The sequence below is a fragment of the Gavialis gangeticus genome, unplaced genomic scaffold (genome assembly GCF_001723915.1).
Source record: "Gavialis gangeticus isolate Ggan-Ray unplaced genomic scaffold, GavGan_comp1, whole genome shotgun sequence".
NCBI lineage: Eukaryota > Metazoa > Chordata > Crocodylia > Gavialidae > Gavialis > Gavialis gangeticus.
Window position 1 is genome coordinate 5,260,317 of NW_017729005.1, and position 1,037 is coordinate 5,261,353.

A 1,037-nucleotide genomic window follows, 5' to 3' on the forward strand; every position below is an offset into this window, starting at 1 on the left:
AAAGATTCAGATTTTAAAAAAGTCAGCAGGGAAAAAATATTGCAGAACAGATCAAAGCTTTTCCCTTGTCTAAAGCTGCAGGAAAAAAATCAGACATCAGAGAATAACTGCTTCCAATTAAGACAATGAAAATTATGTCCTATGTGCAAAGATTGCAAACAGTAGTAATAAGTGCACGTGTGAGAGTATACATAATGCACCTATTGTATATAATATATTAAATTATTACTTGATATATTAAATTTTTGGAGCCCTACCCCTTTAGGATAGGGGCACAAAGAAAGAACTGGATAAGTGCTCTCATCTCTTGGACAGACTGTATTTTTGCATCACACAATATATTAATTAAATCTAATGTTGTTCAGTATTTGAAGAAAATAATGTTTACCATCCTTTCAAATGCATCTGGAGTATGTGCTGCTTTATCTAATAGTTCACTGTATTCCAGTTCTTCACAGAGACGTTGAAGAGTGTTAAGTGGCTCATTTAATTCAACAGGCATGGCCACTTTGGAGAGGTCCTTTCCAATGTTGTTTCTCAGGATATTCCATAGACTAATGTTACTTGTATTAGGACATGGTGCTGGCAAACGTGTCCTCCGTTCGGAATGGCATTCCATTCTGATTTCCCCCACAGCGACTAGAAGGAAGTTCCAAAACCACATTAATCAATTCACTACATTACATAGTTTCATCTTACTCATAAACATAATAAAGTACACATTTATAGAAAAATAGGGCTGAAAGGGACCTAGTCTAGCCCTTGCTCAAGAAAATATCAATCTGTCTAAACCAGTGGGGGTGGTAAAATATGACCCACAGGCCGGATCCGGCCCACAAGGCCATTCTATCTGGCCCATGGGGCCCCTAAAAAATTTAGAAAATTAATATTAATCTGCCTTTGGTTCCTGTCAGAAATGACAGGAACCAAGGGCACTAGAACCCAAGGGAAGCCCGATGGGCTCCCACAACAGCAGGGCCCGCCTGGCCCCACCCTCCCAGCAAGAAGCCCCAGTAGGGGCTTCTGGCTTGGGACAA

General features: G+C 40.1%; 1 protein-coding gene across 2 annotated transcripts in view; it reads right to left on the bottom strand.

Annotated features, from left to right (window-relative positions):
• OSBPL3 (oxysterol binding protein like 3) overlaps window positions 1-1,037 on the bottom strand; it is a 162,452-nt gene that overhangs the window by 32,562 nt on the left and 128,853 nt on the right. For both annotated transcript variants that reach the window (XM_019508603.1, XM_019508602.1), the window contains one exon: window positions 389-639. In XM_019508603.1, the coding sequence (XP_019364148.1) occupies window positions 389-639 (251 nt within the window). The remainder of the gene's footprint in view (window positions 1-388; window positions 640-1,037) is intronic.